At 45.4% G+C, this 18,215-nt stretch overlaps 1 protein-coding gene across 2 annotated transcripts in view; it reads right to left on the reverse strand.

Annotated features, from left to right (window-relative positions):
- MAMLD1 (mastermind like domain containing 1) overlaps window positions 1–18,215 on the reverse strand; it is a 107,050-nt gene that overhangs the window by 32,977 nt on the left and 55,858 nt on the right. For both annotated transcript variants that reach the window (XM_015561170.1, XM_006753213.2), the window contains one exon: window positions 3,933–5,636. In XM_015561170.1, coding sequence (XP_015416656.1) covers window positions 3,933–5,636 — 1,704 coding nt within the window. The remainder of the gene's footprint in view (window positions 1–3,932; window positions 5,637–18,215) is intronic.

Raw genomic sequence — 18,215 nt, forward strand, 5'->3', positions numbered from 1 at the left:
TAAGATTGGAAATATTAGTCTGCAAATAAGAATGGGCTCCTCTACATAGCTGGATTTGGCACTACTGTTTATTCATAAGTTGGTTTCTCATCTTACATTTAGAAACTAAAACTTTAAAAAATCTAACACCTGGATCAAAATGAATGCCCAGTCCTCCCATAGTGACCACCATTGTCCATGGAAGATCAACGAGCTAGTCAATGCCATGTAGTCAGCAAGGAGTGTCTGCTGGGCCTCAGTATGGCCATCAGTAAAACTTGACAAGTTTGCCATGCTGGAAACAAGAAGCATGTCCTTCCCCACCACTAGGGCTGCTGTCTTGTCCTTGCATGGGTGACCTAGCTATTGCCTCAAACACTTTCCTTTTCCTTTCTTTTTTTCTCACCCCTGCAAGACTGGCCAGGGCTAAGTTCTTAGGCCTTAAAATGAGTGAGGAAAGACCACAAGAAGGAACAGCAGATCTGTTCATGTGCCCAACTTGGAGGCCTGCTCAGTGCATTTTGGCTAGAAGGATGCCAAGGACAGAACAGGGTGCTATGTAGGGGGTAGAGTGAAAGTGTGAGAGAGTTCCAGAAAGAACAAAGAGGAAATCCCAGCCAGCTGAACAAAAATGGCTCATTCTCCTTTTCCACCTGGCCTGGAGTTGTCTAGGTGGTGCAGGGCCTAGAATAGGAAGAGCCCATAAAGCTAGCAGGCTCCACAGCTCCTGTCAATCTCCTGGTGGGCATGGAGTCTGGAGAGAGCACTCTTTGTACTCTATCATGAGACAGCACCAGTTTTGACAGTCACATCTTAGCCACCAGAAAATAGATCTGGAAGCTCAGGGCTAGGAGTTAAGAGTCATAGTTATAGCAAAGCTTTGTTGGTAGGTACTTTGTGCCAGGCCTTGTTTGAAGTGTTTTAGATGTATTAACATATTTAATCCTCAAACAACCTATCATCATGCCCAGCCTCTGGAGGCAGTGTTCTGTGCATGGGGTTATGAGTGTGGGCTTTGTAGTGAGACTTCTTGCTCTGGTCCTGACTTGCTGTGTGACTGTGGGTAACTGGTGACTTCTTTGCGCCTAAATTTTCTCAGCTTTAAAGGGAGTGATAGCAGCCCCTTCCTCTTAGGATTAAAATTGGAAAAGGCAGGTGAAGTACTGTATTGCATGCTTAGCCTGTGGGCACTGGCTGGTGCTGGCTTGAGAAGGTAGTTTTTGGCAGCAAGAGCATTCCATTCAGGGAGTCCAGCCTTGTGCCTCTCCTGGTAGAGGCAGCCTGAGTCCTTCCTAACTTCACGGAGCTTGGCTACTCAGTCTTTCTCCTGAACAATTTCTCCAACTCCACCTAGGTAATGGGTTGGGTGTGATTTTTACAACCCCAGTCATTAAGAATTCTCCCTCTGACCCAGCTCTGAGGCAACATAATCAGGCTACAATGTACTCCATTGAAGAAACATAAAAAACCAAAAGGCTCACAATGTTAGATGGTGACACATCTCTAGGCTGAGGATCTTGCCTGCCAGAGTAAGAGTTCCAGTGCTGATACTGGCGCTCCACTGAGCCAGCTGCAGAAGTTCATGACAACATGACAACACATGGCCTATAACAAAATCAAACTGAAGTGCTCCTGAACTGTGGACAAAGGCCTGCAGCTCATCCTGGCCACCCCCACAGGAGCTCTGCTTGCTGTGTGCATCCACTAAAGGACCGATTCCCTGGGGTGGAGCACTCTGTTTGGTTATGCTTCATGAGACCTGGACAAAAAAGACATAGTCTATATCCTTCAGGGGCTACCAGGGTTACACACATTCAAGGTGTTCAAGAAAGAGGGCAGCCTGACAGGTGTTTCACTTGGGCCAGATCCCTGGCTAAGCACATTATTGCTATCTCTTTCTTTACAGAAGGGGGAGGCAGAGTGGGAGACAGAAGTACCAAGGCAAGTCAGAGAAAAGCTTCCTGGAGAGGTGCCTGAATCTTAGTGATTGTAAGAGTGGGATAGGAAAGGAAAGGTAGTAAGGGAAGGCCAGGTAGAGGGAATGGCGGCAGTAAAGGCCAAGAATACAGAGTGTGCCAGGAGCTGCAATCACTTCTGGGTTATGGAAATGATGTGCCAATCAGGGCCCAATGGAGACTGCTAAGGAAGTAGATGGAGCCAGGTTATGGGACTCTGGAAACTTCTGAACAAGTATGAAACATGATCACGTCTCTGTTATAGCAATGTAATGCTTAGAGCAATGAATGGATTATTGGGGGAAATTAATGTAAGAGTCAACTGTATGAGTTCAGACAAAGAATCAAGAGGGCCTGGACATAGGCAGGGATAAGAGCAATGGGAAAGAGGGACCATGGCATAGTATTCTGGCAGACATCACTGATCCCTGCCTCCTGGTATTCACACCTTCATGTAATCCCCTTCTGGTATTCACAGCTTCACACTTGCATCTAATGAACAGAATATAGCAAAAGTGATGGAATGTCACTTTCAAGACCAGGTTATAAAAACTGCAACTTCTGCCCTAGCTGGTTTGACTCAGTGAATAGAGCGTTGGCCTGTGAAATGAAGAGTCCCAGATTCAATTCCTGTCAAGGGCACATGCCTGGGTTATGGCTCAATCCCTAGTAGGGGGCGTGCAGGAGGCAGCCAGTCAATGATTCTCTCTCATCATTGATGTTTCTATCTCTCTCTCCCTTACCCTTCTTCTCTGAAATCAATAAAAAGATATTTAAAAAACAAAACAAACAAAAACCTGCAACTTCTGACTTCTTGGCATTCCCTCTGCTTCTCTTGTTGGCATATTTCTATTTTGCTTACTCAGATGAAGCCATCTGCCATCTTGTGGGATGCTCTATGAAGAGGACCTCATGGCAAGGAATCATGGAAGGCCTCTGGTCAATGGTTCATGAGGACTGAAGCTTCAGTCCAGCAACCTGCAAAGATCTGCTTCCTGCCAACAACCATGGGAGTGAGCTTGGATGTAGACCCTTCCCAGCTGAGCCTTGAGATGATTACAGTCCTTAGAAGAGACTTGAAGCCAAAAGACTCAGCTAAGCAATGCTAGGATTCCCACTCATAGAAAGCATGAGGTAATGTATTCATGTTGTTTTAAATAGATGTTTTGAGGTAATTTGGTACATAGTAATAGATAACAATACAGGTAGGGATCAGAACAATGAAAATTGGGAACTATGATCAACACCACCCAGGCAGCATCAGCTGAATTTAATAATTGATAAGACTGTAGAAGTTGAGGGAGAGAGAAGTCATGGTAATTTGGAGAAAAGCACAGACTCTGGAGGGTGACTGCCTGGGTTCAAGTTCCTGCTCTGCCCTTTTAACTGTGTGACTCTGGGCTAGTCATTTCAACAATCTGAGCCTCTGTCTCTTTGTGTGTAAAACGGAGATGATAAAAGTAATAACTACATTACATGTATCTGTCCTTTCCATTTATGAACTCCTTCAGCATCTAGCACAGTGGTGAATAATAGCACACTGGAACTGCTCACTCAGCAGAAGTCTGCTGTGGCATTTCTAGAAGGCTCAATGTTTAGCCTTATGCCAGCAAGGACAAGATTTAAATGCTTCAGTGAAATTTTCTTGCATCCTACAAAGCCTCCACTGGTCCTGTGTGAGGAAACATGTTCCATTACACAGTAGAGGAGAAGGCAGTTCTGTACAATTGTGACTTGTCACTCCTCAATCCTTCCCCTGGCAGCACCTTTGGGTGCAGCTTTCCCCTTGCACAGGAACTGAAACCATAACCTTGGCCTAATTAATTCTGTGCTTCAACCAGCCAGAGTTAGCTGGCTTCAACAGACTTTTCCAGAGTCAAGCCTAGTCTCAGAGAGGACTAGAGTTTGGAATTGCCTCCAAAGCCAGGTATCAGTAGTACAAGACATGGTTCTTACTTCCAAAACCAAGGAAACCAACCAGATATAAGACTGTCTTACCTGTCTTGGCAGAGAAGGCATGGATTCTGAAGCTGCTGATCGCTGAAAGCGCTGGGGCTGCTGCATCATCTGCTGCAGAAGGAATGAAGAACGGTCAGGCTGCTGCTGCTGCAGCTGCAAAGTGGCCGTGGCGGTGGAGGAGGCAGTGGCAGAAGAGGCCTGTGTCAGCATAGGCTGCTGCAGATAGTGGAGTAGAGAAGGCTGCCTAGAGGTGGCAGGCATGGAGGGCATCTTCTGGGGACCCGGCTCAGAAACGAAATGTGACAAGGGCTTGGTGTTGCCAAAATTAAATGGCTCCGGGGCTCCTGGTCTGGAGCTGGCCAGCCCCTGCTGCATGATCATGCTCAGGGTCTTGGGTGAGTTGGTGGCCATAGGCTTGAAGATGGCATTTGTTTGCTGGTGCTGTTGCTGCTGGCTTAGTGGATTACTGCTGGGAGTGAGGCTCCGGATCAGGGAACACTGTGGAGTGAAGGACTGCTGCGGCAAGCCTGGGCTGGAAAGCTTCTCTGGGCGGTAGGGTGGGGAGGGCCCTGGGTTGCTGGTGGGCAGAGCAGACATCAGGTGGCCTTGAGGGCTTTTAATGGTAGAGGACACTAGGTTGGCAAGAATGGAGCTTTGTGGGCTGAATTGTGGCTGCTGATTGAGAGATGGGCTGGCGAGCTTCTCAGGAGCATAGGACATAGTGGGCCCAAGGGCAGCATTGTTGCTGGATGCCATGCTTGAGAGTAAGGCATTAGGAGAGCCTTGAAGAGTGCTCCCCTGCAGGTTGCTGGATGACATGCAGGATACCATGAGGCTCTGTGGGCTGAAAGGTGGTGGTGGGTGTGGTGATGGCACTGGGCGGTAAGGTGGGGACAGGCCTGGAGAGGTCAGGCTAGACCAATTGGATGTGGGCCCTTGCTGCTTCGTAGCAGATCCCTGCTTGCTGGCAGCCAACACCTTCAGCTGGTGGGCATGATGCCACTGAGGCACCGGGAGTGGGGGCAAAGCCACGGGAAGCATCGCCTGGACCTGGCTCTTGGCTTGTGTTGTTGCAGAACTGGGTGTGACCATCTGTTTACTGGTGGAGGGCATAGCATAGCCGATCCCTGCAGAGGAGGGCGGGATTTGAAGTGATACACCAGTGACCTGGCTGCAACCAGAAGCAAACTCCTTACTGGAACCAAGGCTCTCCAAGTGTGACATCTGAGCTGAAGGCTTGCGAGTTGTGCCCAGGGTTACCTGGGAGTGATCTAAGACTGGTGGTTCTTCTGGCTTGCTCCCCAGTATCTTCTCAAGATCTAGCTCATTTGAAGAACGATCTTGAATTTCTGTTAGCTCCTCTAGCAGATCTTGAAGTTCCTGGTCCTGCTCCACAGCTATCATGCTGTTGGTTTTGTCATAGTAAGGAAGAGTGGGCCCTTTGAGTCCCATTTCTGCATTCGGTGGTAACACAAATGGTGAATCCATTATGCTGCCATTCATGGAATTATTTTCGAGTAGTAATGAATGGCCCACTGCTCCCATAGCTGAAGAGCTAGGGTTCATTGTCAATGGAGGAACCTGCAGCTCTGTACAGGGCATGCTGGAATGGGCACCTGGGCCCATAGAAAGGGTGACATCTTCAAGGCAAAGCCTCTTGCTTTTATTAGGGTAACCCCCATCAGCCATGCCTGGAAACTGGAAGTTGTCTCCTTCCTGTCTCCTCTTAATGGGTCCCTGTGGCTGAGAGAGAGGAGGGATGGGTAATTTTTATAAAGGCTTGGCACAACAAGTCGAACGAACAGCAAAACTTACAAGATAAAACTTATCTCGGTTTCAAGGCTTATAATTGTTAAAATTCTACAATACAGTCTCTTTTTGGAACCATAATACCTATTTCTTTGTTGCCGTGTTTCACTAAACTGTCCTGTTACATTTTAAACAAGGCATTATGCTATCAGTAATACTAAATTCCACAGAAAGTCACTCAGAAAGGCAAGTGATATTCTTTGTCCACTTAAAGGAGAGCAGCAAAACTATGCAGAAGTCACTAAATAAACTGTGCTGTCAAAGGCAGGCATTTGAGAGAAAACTAGAAGTAGCCAAGATATTTTCAATTTGCACCTATCTACAGATACCCAGATTTTTTAAAAAGGAAAAGCATAACATAGACATTGAACTTTTAGGTTGCTTCCTTGTCTTGGTTAAATACATCAGGCTGCAGTGATAAAATGGAACATAACAGAACCTTTCAAGAAATGAAGGAGCTCTGAGTGTATTCTTTAGGGCAGCTGTCTAAAATACACTTTTTAGAGGAAAATACAAGTTGCAGAACAGTCACTGTAGCATGGTTCCATTTATTTTTACACACACACACACACAGGCACACACACATGCACTAACACATTGGTATGAGCATATAAAAATAACTTGGGAAAACATATATGCAATCATTTGGAGTAATGACCTCTTGGGGAGGACTGGCAATTCCCTTTCTATTCTCCATTTTGTATTACTTGTTTGTTTTTAATGAGAATGACTTGTAGTGCAAAAAAGTATAAAGCTATCTAAATAAGAAATTCCTCTTGCAGATGCATCCTCAGGTTGTAGAGATATGAAACAACAGGAAAATACCCCAATCTGGGATATGCACCTTGGAGGAGCTGCTTACCATTTATAAAAGCATATCTTTGGTAAAAAAGCAATTGGTAATGCAGTATTTCCTACTCTTTCAAGATTTATATAGTCACCTGTAGTTGTCATGTTAATGGCTATGGCCTGCAAGAAAAGGGGAAAGGGAGTGGATTGAAGGAATATGAGTGGGTAGAGTGGGGTTTGAAAATCACCTAAATTCCGACAGTCTAACAGATACATTTGTCTTCAAGCATTTTTCATGTAAGAACCCCCCTTTTAGCTTTGGCAATCTCACTGAGACATCCAGTACTGTCTCCTCGTATTTGGCTCACAGGGGAGTCAACAGCTGTGTGAGGCCACCTGCTAGTACAACAGTGATCATTACTCTCATGGCAGACTGAGTATCATAAGTGATCCCCCAGGTCTGCATTTCTACACCTTGCTGCACATCAGAGACACCCAGATTCCCAGGCTCTCCCACCATAAATGAATTATTTCAATCTCATCTGGGGTGGGTTCCAAGCTTCTGAAATTTTTCAAAGCTCTCTGGCTGATTTTAAGTGGACAGTCAAATTGAGAACCATTGGCCCAGAGCAAAGTAGAGCCAATGTGGCATAGAGCCCTTGTCCCGAGGCAGAAACACCTAGGTCTTTGCCTTTGCACTTAATATCTCTGAGCCCCAGTTTCTTCATTTGTAAAATGAGCATAATTTTAGTTCTCATTCATGATGCTGCTCTGACTCTTATGTGGAATGGGACAGATTCTGGGGCACCTAGATCTAGAAGGATCCTGGGAGTCCAACCCTGTCCTATTAAAGACAGGGACCCTGAGACCCAGGGAGGGGGCAGGACTTGCTCAGAGTTGCTCAATTGGAGGGAAGATGCAAGGCCCCTCCATAACCATTCAGCTGCCTCTAGACCCATTGTCTTAATCCACCAAAGGAGCAGGACACTTACTACCTCGTCCTTACAGAAGAGGCTCCACCACTCTGACTGAGGGGACTTGCCTATTTCTTTGCCTTTTCTTTTGAAATGATCAGGCCACATGTTTTCCTGTCCATTCATTCAATCAACATGGAGCATCCCACAAACAAGTCACTGGGACCCAAACTGAAATTTGGTCTCTTTTACATTCTGCCAAAAAAAAGGTCAAAGAAATCCAATATATTGAATAGAAATATATGAAATGGATCAATGAAGAATGACAGTGTTGGTTTTAGATAAGATCTCCTGTAGAGAGTCTCAGATGGCAGTGGTTGGTCCCAATGTGCTGTTTGTAATATCTTAGACTGCAAGACAGATTTAATGACAGTGAAGGCTATGTAGAGTCAGGCAGGGGAGGGATGGGTTGAGGATGGGAAGGATGGGTTGAGGATGGGAAGGTTGAGGATGGGCAGGGGCTATGAGTAGCAGTATCCTGGAATCCCTGGCAGATTCTGTGTGCTCCTGGAGCTTTCATTTAATGTAGGTATTCCATTAACCTGTTGGGACCAAGGTTGAAGGAGGTGGAGAAAGCAGGAAGTGACCCCTGGGATGCTAAAAGTAATATTAGGAACCATTTGCAAAGGACAGGGGTCTCCAAATTTCAGGCACCCATCAGTGCATCCAAGCTAATGTTCCCCCCTCAATTCCAATTCCAACCAGCTCCTCAATGACAAAGTAGACCTCAGGATGCCCCTGGGAGATGTTAATGGCAGTCTCAATGCTGGTGGATCCAATTGCTGCAGCAGGTGCCACTCTTGCTGTGCCAAGTCTGCAGCTGCACAGCTGCTCACCTCATTGAATACTTTGGGAGCATGCCTAATCACAGGACAGGCTGGCCTTGTCCTCTGGGTGCACAGAGTTGCTAGTCGAGGCTGCAGTTTCAGCAGAGGGGCAGATGGGAGCCTCTTCTGAACTCTCCTTTTCCAGTTTATGTACTGCCCAAGAGAGCACTGAGTTCTCCTTTTTTCAATGGACTTAAAGGAGACTCGACTTTGTTAGAAGCTATGCAGCTTTGCATTTGGAATTTTATAGTGAGAGTTTTCAAGAGTTGGCCTACAGCACCCTGGCTGACTGGCAAGAACTCCAGCCAAGCTTAAACAAGGCTCAGGAAGGTGGCTGCATTTACATGGAACCACCCAACCTTGCTCTAAATGCATCTGCTTTTACCAGGCATTGGTGAAGCGTGGAAATCTGTTATCCAGTTAATTTTTCCCATAGATGCAGGCTTGCCTTAGTGCCTCCTCTTACACAGTTCCATCATTTGTTACTCATCTCAGTTGCAAGAAGATGGCTGGGCTGTCTCCCATGCTTAGTGCACATCTTCACTGAGTCACCTGGACCAGTGGGTAATGAGCTGAGGTCTGCCTTCCTGGGCTGGGTGTTGATTGATTCCTGTGACCAACATTTTAGATCAAATGCAGAAGATAGCTTGCTACTCCTGAATGGCTTCCCCTATCAACTTTGCATTGGGTATGGAAGGTCCCAACCAAGCTTTCAGACCCTTCTAAACACAACTTCCAGCTTCATGCATGTGCCATTTCCAGGCTCTGTGGACTCCATGACAGCAAGCTATTGGTCCAAGCTACCAGCCAACCCCTACTTCATTCAGGCCATGTATTGCGCATGATCCTGCCCACTCACTATGAAATTTCTAATTTCTCTTTTTACAAGAAAAGTTAATCAGCAGACACTGGCAGGATTTCTAGAGAGCATATTTCAACCTCCTCTTTTTACACAAAACATAATGGAATGCGATTTGCTTGTGGTCATACAACGACTTAAGATATAATGACAACAGTAAACTTCAGGTTCCCAACTCCCAGCCTGAGATCTCACAAGTCCTGCCTTTGTTGTGTGTGAGGGAGGACACCAGGAGGGGAGGGATGATTCTCTGGTATTTTTAAGAAAGGAATGACTTTATCTCTATCCACAAATGCCTAAAGACTCCCATTTCATAATCAGGCAGACAAAGCCACCAATGTGATCCCCACAACTTTATAAACACTCATTAAAATGCATTTGAAAGCATGTGATGACTTCCCCACCCCCTAAATAATGAGAAAACAAAGGCAACCCTTCTGATAGGGACCAAGTTCAGCTCTGAAGTCAATATTATTTCTGGTTCTCTGTGAACAATGACATAATGGCAAGTCCTCCCTTTTCTACACTTTTAGTTCAGAATGCCACAAAGGGCAAATATTTTTGGAAAAGGTCTAGAGTAAAATTCAGACTCATCAAATGGGCATATGGAGATAAAGAATATAATATACATAAATATATTACTCTTCACAAAGAAGTTGGGCAGGCTGTTATAATCACTTAATTTTGGATACTCTAGCTGGAGGTTTAACATGGACACCAATGAAAGGCCCGCAAAAATATGCACAGGTCCTACTAGGTAAGAATGTAGGAAGTGGAAGATATCCAGGACAGATGAATTCAGTGAGCCTCATTATCCCTCCAGAATGCACTGAGCATGTAGGTCCTAAGCAAAATAGTCAAAAAAGGGGAAATAGTTTATTACTGTCCCCTTTCTCCTTCTCAAGTGCCTCTTCTAGTTCAGTTCAGGCCAATCTGCTTGCTGGTTTTTCATCTCTCTCTCACAAGTGCATCCATTCTCTATCAACACCCCTATGAGTTTCCTAGAAAATGCTGTTCACCAACTAGATTGGATTTCAAGCACTCTGAGACAAAAGTGGTCCCCAGTATACTTGCTCAGAAGAAAGAAATAAAAATATCATGGGACATGGTGCAGTTAGTCCCAGAAGAGATAAGACAATGCTGCATCAATATTAGGTTTGCAGAAAGAGAGAACAGCAGAGAGAGAAAGAATTTGCCCGGATATATACATGAGATCAAATTATTATCTGTGTACATAGTATAAATGACTATATGTGGGCATATGTCACTTGCATGTTTGTTTTTCAGAAGAATGTCCCCACAAACTAAAACCAACCTTTCTGTAGAACAATCAGGATTTTCAGCATTTCCAGAATTGCAGGAGATGAGGCTCTGGAGAATCCTAGGGTAGCTGGGAATAGCAGGGAACCCTGAATTCTGATTGGCTTCAAGAGGAGTCAGTTTGTCTTAAGGACGAATCTCCACTAACAGATGGTTTAGAGCAAGATTCTTGGCCCATAGGAAGGGGATTTCTTGGTGCCTCTGGCTTGCCCTCAGTCCACAGACTGCATGCTCAGCACCCAATGCAGAAAGAGGCCAGGTGGGATGGAGGAAAAAGCCCTGGAGTAGACACCAGAAGACTTGCATTTAAGCCCTAGCTCTTCAATTTGCTGTGTGATTGTGGGCAAGTCACTCCCACTCTCTGAGCCTCAATTTATTCTTCTGTAAAATATGTGCTCAGGCTGCCATGTGTGCCTCACGGCATTGTTGAGACATGCACATTGGGAGCAGTAATTGTTACTGATGTTATTATCCAAACCTTGGGTCCCCAAGCTGCCATATTGCCCTATAGTATGGACCTCGGCTCGCTCTTTGATCAATATGGACCCATCTACTAGGATGGCACATCATGTGGGGGTGGGGGAAGGTCAGTGGCCTAGTCTTGAAGGCACTGACCTGAAAATCAGCAGTGCTGCCTTTAAAATTCCACCTCCTGCTGCTCACCACCATCCACTGCTCTTGGTTTCCCCACACTGTCTACAGCACTCATCCCAACCTGAGGACTTGTGACTTAGACAAGCTTCAAGCAGAGCTATCTGAGTGGTAGCCCCAACAAATGCACAAACAAGCTGGCCTGGGTGGGGGATTTTCTAGCATTGTGTTCCCTTTCTGTAATGTAAGCACACCAGTTGGAAGTATTGGCAACTCTAACAATGGCCCTAAACCTATAGATGTATATGCATTTAATGAACTCATATGCATACTGTACCACTCCCTGAGAAGATTTGAAGTATCGGTCATTAAACAAGCCTTTCTTGAATGCTAACTTTCTGTTCCTGGACTATAAGAATGCCAGGCCCTTGGAGACAACCTGGTCCCTCCCACTCATGTTAGGGCTGGTAAGGCCCAGAGCTAGGAAGACTTGTGTCCATGGGCCAGTGTTTCTGAGACCCAGTTTGACCTCTGAGAGAAAAACCCTAAATTGGTCTCCAAACACATTCCCATGTAGCATCATTCAAGGGATAAAGATGGTTACTTGGGGGAGAAGAAAAAGATAGAGTTTGTTTCAAATGGCTGAACGAACTTGGCAAGGCTGGCCTATAGATAAAGCAGGTGCTGTCTGGGGGCTGGAATAGAAGCCGAAGGTCAAAGCCAAGGACATAATTTCAGTCCAGAAAACACTGTCTGTGCAGGACTCAGGTTAAAAAGTGTCATCTGTGTTTCACCCAAATTAAGCTGATGAGGCCAAAATCATGTAGGGAAGGGAAAATGTGGAGGCAGAGCTGAGGTTGGAGGGAGCCAGGGCCACTGGGCAGACCTGGATTTCTATATATGAAGAGGGCAGAAGGAATTGTTTGAGTTGTGTGGAAACTACATACCATATGGAATAGCCCTGGCTTTCCATCCACAAAATCTTTAAGACTTCTGCCTGTGACTGGGTGAACACAGCAGCAATATCTCTCCTTACAGCAAGGCCCCATAGGATTGCCATGGTAGGATCAGGACCAAGATGACAGTCCTGACTTTCTAGGAGGCACTGCTCCCCATCTCTAGGGCATCAACTTGAGTAGTTTAAATGTGGCAAAAAGAAAAACAGTTGCTGATTGCTTAGTACCTTCGTCCCTGTACCCAGGTGCAGATTTATGCTTTGTGGGAACTGAAGTATATATAATTTGGGGGGGGGCTCTTTTTGAAAGAAAATATAAGGTTAAATGAACAAAATTAGATACCAGGCTTGAAGGATAAGTCTCGAAGCTTGGGCACAAGTGACTGCATTTGTGTGTGCCCCAACAATGAGCTAAATAAAATGGCAAAAGGCATTTCACTTTCATGACAGCTGTGCAGGTGGTAAAAGAATCCAAAGACACATATAGTCCAGGGCATTCAGATGGTCATATTTACAGAGTAAGTCCATTTTAGCCCCTGAGCACCAAATTCTGGCTCTGAAATCTAACAGTCCACAGATGAACCCACTCCAGTTACTAGATTTTTGAGCCAGGCTGCTTGAGCTCTAGAATGCCATAGAAGCAGAGGCTTGGAAAGAATATGTCATAGCCCTAGCTGGTTTGGTTCATTGGATAAAGTGTCGACCTGCAGACTGAAGGGTCCCAGGTTCGATTCCGGTCAAGGGCATGTACCTTGGTTGTGGGCACATACCCAGTTAGAGGTATGCAGGAGGCAGCTGATCGACTTTTCTCTCTCACTGATGTTTCTAACTCTCTATCCCTCTACCTTCCTCTCTGTAAAAAAAAATCAATAAAATATATATATTTTAAAAAAAGAATATGTCATAAAAAGCACCAGATCAGTCCAGAGAGGACCTCCCCATGGTCTAGGTCCTCTTTTTTTCACCATGATTGACAAAATAAAAATTGTATATATTTAGGTTGTACAATGTTATTTTTTCTGAAAGTGTACAATGTGATGATTTAACATATTGCATACATTGTGAAATGTTTTAGGTCCTCTTTTAAAAATTGAGGTAGAATTCACAGAGCATAAAATTAAACTTTTTTAAAGTGTACAATTCAGTGGAATTTAATACACTCAAAATGCTATGCAACCTAAATGAGGAGAGTGAGGCCTGCATCACAAATTTGTTATAAAGATCACATGAGCTTATACATGTAAAGTGAGCACAATGCCTGGCATGGCTTACATACCAAATAAATATTCTCTATCTTCCCACTCTTGAAAATGCAAACACATTCTTGGTGATCCTAAAATAGCCTTTAACATGGTTTATTCAGCAGCATTTGCCATTCAAAGCAGATCTGCCTTTACTCATTGGCTGCACTCCTGAATAGCTGTGTGCAAGGCTAACTTTTGTAAACCAAATCATAATAAAATCCAACAAGAATTTGCCACTGAAAGGAAATCTTCAGTAAATTATTTTACAAAGTGAAAGATCTCTTAGCCAAACTTATCTTTTTTGAAATGTGTGCACTTAGTGATATTGTCCTTTCTTGTAATGAATCCTAATTTAATTTTGGCCACACACATATGCTGATGTTCCACATCCCCAAAGCACACAGCAACAAGAGTAGGTTACATATTGAAAATAATGACTGTCTAAAAATATTTCTTTCTTTCTGTGATTGCATCATGGAATGAGTCACATAACCTGAAAAATACCCCGTGTGTGTGTGTGTGTGTGTGGTGTGGTGCTGGTATAGATAATGGTGATAGTAATGGAGGTGAGGGTAGGTGTGGTAGTGATTGAGATAGGTGGTGGAGATTGTGGTGGAAGAGGTGCTGATGATGAGGGAGTGTTCCTACAGGATATGTCTTTCATTACCTCTGTAAGAAGCTCCAGTGACTGGGTCAGAGGAAGAAGACTCACTTTGAATGTGTTATTAACAGAAACCTCAAAACTGTCTCCTTGCAGTTAATCATAATTATCTTTTTCTTACCTGGAAAATTAAAGCTGAATTACTTGTAGAAACATGGGAGATTTTTATTTGTTAAAATGTTGCCAATAAAGTAATTTTATGTCAGACTTAACTACAGGAAAGGGCAAGGCACTTCTAAGTTCCTTAGCTGTCATGAGGCTTAAAAAAAAAAGATGGGCAGCAGTTAGCTACTGTACACTTAGCTCTTTGAAGCCATATATTCAGAAAACAGATGTTGGGTGTTGGTGTTTGGAGGCTGGCTTCCTGGAGGTATTTTATGTCAGCCAAGTTCATTGTTCTAAACTCCAAAGGCTTGACTTGAAAAAGGAAAAGAGGCGAGAAAATGTTCAGATTTTCTGACAGTGTCACACAGGCACAGCCCTAATACCAGACAGCTTCAGTTCCTAAAGCTTATTCTACAACTAGAGGCAACTAGAGAGAATGGCACTGGACTTCTGTCTACTACAGAGATGAAAGCCTCTAATTGTACAAAACAGGACTTTCTAGGAGGCCCAGAGTAGAAATCCCCCCATAATGAGCATACACTAGAAAAGCAAGTGGTGAACCAGACTAAGAAGAACTGGAACTCTAGTGGGACAAAAAGTAAATCAACAACAAGAACAAGAACAGAGTGTGAGCAGTATTCTTCAGAGGAATGAAGAAACAGTGATGTGACAGAGTGGCCAGCAGGCCGTTCTGAAGAAGGCACATTTAAGTGGACATCTAATGCAGTCCAGGACATAGGGTGGGAGCATAACATTCCAGGCAAGTGGGCAGAAGTGAGAAGGTCCTGGGGAGAGCTCTTGTGTGTTCCAAGGAAGGGCAGGTGGCCAGTGCGCTTGGTGCACAATAAGCCCAGCAAGCAGCTGTGGGCTCGCAGAGGGCTTTGCTGGCCATAGGGAAGGGGGTGGATTGTAAATTGTTGGCAGTGGGAAGCCATTGGTTGATTAAGCAGAGGAATGATTGACTGTAAAATGTCTTTCTGGATGCTGATGGGAGAAATGGATGTTGCAAAAAGGATAAGGACCAGTTACAGAGGCAGGTGTCTGGAAAAAGGACAGGATCTAGAGTGGAGGTTGGACCAACTTTGACAAAGGAGAGGAAACAGAATAGGCTTTGCAGGCCATGTGGCCTCTGGTATAACTGTAGTATGCAATATGTTAACAAGTTAGTGTGACTGTGTGCTAATAAAACTTTATTTACAAAAACAGGCTGTGGGCCAGACTTAGCTCATTGGGGCAGAGTTTGCCAGCCTTAACTTCGAGCATGACCTGAGTATCTTTCCCCAGGGAAATAGTTATTTCCAAATTGCCCTACTCACACTTCAGAGGGCCACACAGGCCTACTGTCACAAGAGAGTGGTAAGCAACATTTTTGGAATTGTAAAGCTTCAAGATTTAGACCATTATACAAGTTAGATGACCAATTCTGAGCTGGACTAGGTATGTGGTACTCCTAAGTGTCATGTTTCACCTTCACTAATGACAGTTGTTATTATTGATCATCTGATGGTGGGTGCTCAGCAGGTTCCAGTGAAAGGAGAAAACACCTTCTCCACAATGCCCATCTCTGCCTTGCTCATCCAGCCTTTCTATACTCTTGGGCAATGCTCATGTCATCCAGCAAATTAAAGTATACACACCTTCCTTAGGCCTTCATGGATCTCTATGATAATATGGCCTCAACTTCTACTCCTTCTATTTTCAGCCTCTTCCATACTCTGGCCACTCTCAAGGCTGCCATGTTATGCTTTGCATTTCCTGTCTGCACAATACAGATCTCTTAAGGCTAGGACTGTTTCTCCATCATCTCTGTACCTCCAGAGTGCCTAGCCTCATGACAGGGCTCAGCTGGCATCTGCAGATTTGAATTAGCCATTGGAGCAAAAGGTTTCCTGCAAATTATCTTGTTCTTTTCCCATTTCCAGCACAAGGCCAAGAGACAACCACTTTTCTGAAACTGTAATGAATTTACTAACTGGCCCAATGACCCTGGACACGCCCCTTCTCCTTTGTGTGTTCTTGACCTCTTGGGTCAACAAAAGAGTGGCTGGGATGATTTCTGGCCAAGAGAAACAGCAGCCGCTGCTTATTGAGGATTTATTATGTGCCAGGTACCGAGCCATGGAAAGAAGGACGTAAGAGCAGGAGATCTCGGGGTCATGGGAGTGGATATGCGAACTGACAGCCTTGGGAAGCAACCGAATAGAGAAGCAGCTCTGGATGAGGAGTCAGGAGAGTGACCAAGCCCCACAGCACTGGAGGGAAGCACATAAAGGCAAGTTTGTTTAGAGAAGCTGGGGGGTGGGAGGTAGTGGCAGTGGCAGGTATGCCTGATCCTTGGTCTGGGTTCCCAGTAGATACGTCCAGCAGCCTGTGGCTCCTGCCCGCCTTTCTAACTTTGGTACTTTGGGGGTTGGAGATCTGGTGAGAGGGGAGGCAGGAAATGAGAAGGAGAAAGGAAAGGCAGGAAGGAAGGGGAGGAGAAGGAAAGGAGGCAAAAGGGGAGGAGGAGGCCTTGGAAAAATTATTCTATGTCGACTGTAGAAATAAAAATCTGTAACCCAGACCTGAGAAACACATGCTTTCCCTTACCCTGAGTTCTGGAACTTGGCACTCCATGGGCAGCTTACGAACTAAATATCTGTCTGTAAGCAGAGTCACATTGAGCTCTCCAGTTGGGGATTTTCAGCAAAAGCAAGAGGCCTCAGCTGTCACAGGTCAGCCCAGAGTTTGAAGAGTCCCAGGGATGGCTCCCGGTTTGCACACATGCTAGAGAAAGATGGTGTCTGAGCCTCAGCTCAGCGAAGTTCTTCTGCAGCCCTGACCTAAGGTCCAACAGTATCTACTCTCTTCCCCTAGGGAGTTCAAGCTCCGGACACCTGTCACCTTGGGCCTAATGTCAAGGAAGCTGGGGGCAGGAGCCAGGCAGAAATGAAGACAAGGCCAGAGTAGGCTCCGAGAATTCTAGAAATAGGCAATGCCAAGATCCCAGATGTCAGCAGAAGCCAGCTGCCAAACAGAACTCCCCCTCTCAACATCCTCTCCTTCAAACAGATTGCGATTTCCAGGTCAATGGTTTGGTGGACTGGGCTACTCAGGTAGGACCCAGATGCAGAGCCCAGTGGTGTGGTGCAAGCCGAGCAGTGCTCAACTGTAGCAGAGGTCTGAATGCAAGACCTCTGACAGGTGTCCTTCCCTGGTTGGGTGTCTAGAGCAGGAAAGGACCCTTACTGCAGGAGGAGGAGGAGGAGGGAGCAAAGGGAGCGAACAGCTGCCTGCTCCATGGGGAGGAGCCCCAAAATAGAAAGGCACATATGCACTGCAAGCCTTGACCTAGAATGCTCAGAGCTACACCATAAATCCAGCTCTCCTCAGTGCAGTGGGGCTGTTGATGAGACTAAGATATCCTCAGGAGTCATGTGTGTTTCTACCTGAGTATCAAAGACAAACATTTCCCATCGCCCTTCTGAGCCAGTGCCAACCTCTCATCATTTAAAAAAAAGTGCTAACAGAAGTTATGCCTTGTTTATACAGCATTCATATCCATATCTTGTTCATCATCACCCAGAAACCCTGACGTGGGCAGAGGGCAGATTATTAATCCTATTTTACTGGTGCAGAGACTGAAACACAGAGGTTCGTACAAGATCTGTGTCAGGAACAACAGCCTCTCCCATAACCTGTCTCTGGATCACCTGGTGCCTGGAGGTGGAGCCACATCTGCAATATGCCTACAGCCTCCATGGAGCAGAGGACACTGGCCTTTTCTGGGCTCCAAGAAGGCTGTTTAGATAACTCAGCCCAGGTCCTAGCTGACTGTTCTGACCTCCTTGTGGGGGTCTTTAATCTGCCTGGCTTGCTGCTTTCAGGCTGGGTAGTGAATGGTGGTAGCCAGAACGTTCCAGGAAGCCACCAGGATGAAATAAAGATGCTTCCACTCTTGTTCTGTTTGTTGGATGTCTGCACTGTAATAAAATCTCCAGGTAATCTGGGACTCCGTTTCACCCCCAAGTGGCATGCCAGCCTGCAGAAGGCTTAACTCTCTGAGCTCTTAAAATAGGAATGGGAAGCAGCAGAGGGGGAAGAGCTTTGGAGTCAAGTTGTCTGGGTTTGTGGTCTGAATTTCCCGCCTACTGACTGTGTAACACTAGAAAAGTCCCTATTGTCTCAGAGCTTCAGTCTCCTCAGTAG

This window comes from Myotis davidii, unplaced genomic scaffold, assembly GCF_000327345.1.
Source record: "Myotis davidii unplaced genomic scaffold, ASM32734v1 scaffold2951, whole genome shotgun sequence".
In the NCBI taxonomy this organism is placed as follows: Eukaryota; Metazoa; Chordata; class Mammalia; order Chiroptera; family Vespertilionidae; genus Myotis; species Myotis davidii.